This window comes from Aplysia californica, unplaced genomic scaffold, assembly GCF_000002075.1.
Source record: "Aplysia californica isolate F4 #8 unplaced genomic scaffold, AplCal3.0 scaffold00722, whole genome shotgun sequence".
NCBI lineage: Eukaryota > Metazoa > Mollusca > Gastropoda > Aplysiida > Aplysiidae > Aplysia > Aplysia californica.
This window is the reverse complement of record NW_004797992.1, coordinates 147,611-150,416: the sequence shown is the minus strand read 5'-3', so window position 1 is coordinate 150,416 and position 2,806 is coordinate 147,611. Positions and strand designations below refer to the sequence as shown.

General features: G+C 39.6%; 1 protein-coding gene across 1 annotated transcript in view; it reads right to left on the bottom strand.

The window, feature by feature from the left end:
- LOC101861989 (putative GPI-anchored protein pfl2) overlaps positions 1 to 2,806 on the bottom strand; it is a gene marked incomplete at its 3' end in the record, with an annotated part of 39,169 nt that overhangs the window by 1,169 nt on the left and 35,194 nt on the right. Inside the window, 1 exon segment of the mRNA XM_013088314.2 lies at positions 187 to 423. Within this exon segment, the coding sequence (XP_012943768.2) occupies positions 187 to 423 (237 nt within the window).

Below are 2,806 nucleotides of genomic sequence, written 5' to 3'. Positions count from 1 at the left end.
GCTTTATTTATGAAACATCGAATGAGTATAGTAGGAGAGAGTGAGAGAGAGAGAGAGAGAGAGAGAGAGAGAGAGAGAGAGAGAGAGAGAGAGAGAGAGAGAGAGAGAGAGAAAAGAAACAATTACTTAATAAGAAATCCAGCAAAATGACAGAACAACTAGAAAGAAAGAAAACCATAAAAGTACCGCGCTGTAATCTGCTTTATCCATTCTCCTCACTAACATGACCCCTAGGACGGTCAAGGCCAAAATGAGCAAGTTCAAGGCCAACACGTAAGGACTGTCTTTGAGCCGGTCGGAAAAGTTGGCGAAGAGGGCGCTGAAGTCGATGGTGTTGGGTAAGATAACCATTTGACTGAGCGAGAAGGAACCGAAGAAGTTGGACGTGAACTTCACATGTCCTGACGGGTCGACTGACGAAATCTGAGGAAGTTATATGTGCCAACGAATTAGGGTACATAATACATGCATTTTATTTCAAATGTAGGAGTTTTTACGCACCCATCAAGACAATTGAGATAATTTAGGACATGGTCCCTAACAAAAGCCCTAGAGAGGAAACTGGTCACATGGGAGATGAAATGCTTAAGAAGAGCGGTTAACAAAAGAAGAAGAGACAAAATAAAAAATGAATTCATAAGGGACACCGTGGGAGCAACACCACACATTGAAAAACAAAAGATCAAGTGGTTGGGACACCTCACGCGGATGCCCTCAAACCATCCAGCTCTGAGAGCATACAGCATTAAATATTCTTGCTGGAGAGCCAGAGGAAGACCAAGGCGACGATGGAGTGAATCTGTGGCTCACGGGATGTCCCTCCTACAGGCCACTCGCCTTGCTGGAGAGAGACACCTGTGTCTCCCCGAGACACCCACCGGTACAAGCGAAAGAAAAAAGTAAAAGCAAGTAAGGAAGTTGGTTTCTAAATCTGTCTGACAAGATCAACCCGTGCAAAGAGGGACACCGTTTTCTCACCACTCGGGAATATTGAACTCGGATCTCTTGCGTGCGACAGCGAAGAGCTTAGCGGTTACATATCTGACACAGGTACATTTTAATCGCTGTAATTGAAGGTGTCAGAAAAAGGACTTACATCAAATTTTACTTTAAAAAAATAAACAAAATTCATAGTAGGACGACATAATATTAACTTCAGGGGCGCTACACTACATATAATTCAAATGAAACAATCGGATGGCTTTCAGTCAGAAGTTTTAGTCTTTACAAAATACCCCAAAACTCTGTAGTATATCATGTTATAAAGTCCAGCTACTTTTTGTATTTTTCTTGAAACGACAGCAAGATGACATAGGCCCGTTAGTACTCTGACCCCTCCAAATGCTGAGTAATAATAATAATAATAATAATAATAATAATAATAATAAAAATAATAAAAAAAGAACAATAACAACAATAATAGCAACAACAACAATGATGATAATAAGAAGAAGAGGAAGAATAAGAATAGGAATAAGAATATTGTAAATGGTTGATTGTTTATTCTATTTTTAACGGTCATGTTCTTTGAGAAATGAGAATCTTACAGTGGGAAAACGGGTAAAGTCACAAAACTTTTGATATTGCTAAGTCATAAGGATATATGTGAGGCAGTGTGGTGGAATCAGGCTCTCGTCAAAATAATCAAAGTGAAGAAACTTGCATTTTTCCGCAGGTTTGTGAATTTTTATCAATTTTTATTTTTTTTGCCAACACCTTTCATGCCCATTAAAAAACTGATTTCTATGTGAATTTTTCTGAAAAATATTGATTAAAAGCAAAAAGAATGTAAATTTCCAGCTACCATGGACTCTTAAGCTAAGGAAATAACTAATCTTTGGCGGCCATTTTTTCACTAATTTTACCTCCGAAAACAGGTGACCCCCATCTCCTTCTTTCGCAAATATCTCGATTTGTATTCAAGGTAAAAGGACATTTTTTTCATCCAAATAAAAACAAATGAACGAGCTCTAAGATGATATCAATAACTCTACATGCCCAAAAATTGACGAGAGCCTGATTCCACCACACTGCATCACACATTTTCTTCTTTGGCTGTCAATCGATATCGATATCGGTGATGGCTAAAGCAGTATGTGTGATACAGCGTGGCCTGGGCCGTAGAAATACAATAATCAGATTGCCCAAGTACTACTTTCCTCCCTTCAGATCTTGATTTCCCTGAATTTGCTCCAAAAGACAGTATGTGGTCAATTCGTCTAGAACTTAGAAATGAGTATGGGCGTGTCCTACTATACATTTTACAGGTATGATTCAGATGCTTTTATGGAGGAAGAGTTCTTAATTTTGCCTGGGTTGCGCCAAACGGACTGCTTCTCTAGGCTTTGTAACCAGCAAGAGATCTTCATCGTGCCCAACGTGTACACAGGACCTCCAATATTGTTTGGTTCCTAAGCGAGAAGACTAAGTGCTCAATCTTATCTAACTTAAGATCAGGGATGTGGAGGAAGAAGGAGAACCCGGCATGCCTTAGGCAAGCGAGGTGTGCTCTGTACCTGAAGGTTTCTTACCCCCCCCCCCAAGATAATAAGATCAAATTTACAACAACAACAACAAACATTACTTCGTTTCTGTTTGGCTTTTGGTTTATTATTTTTTCAGCTCCAACTCACCTTAAAACAAAAAGTAACATAAATACACACACACACACACACACACACACACACACACACACACACATACACACATACACACACACACGCACACACGCACACACGCACACATGCACATACATGCAGACAGATACACAAACACATACACACACATATACACACACACACTCTCT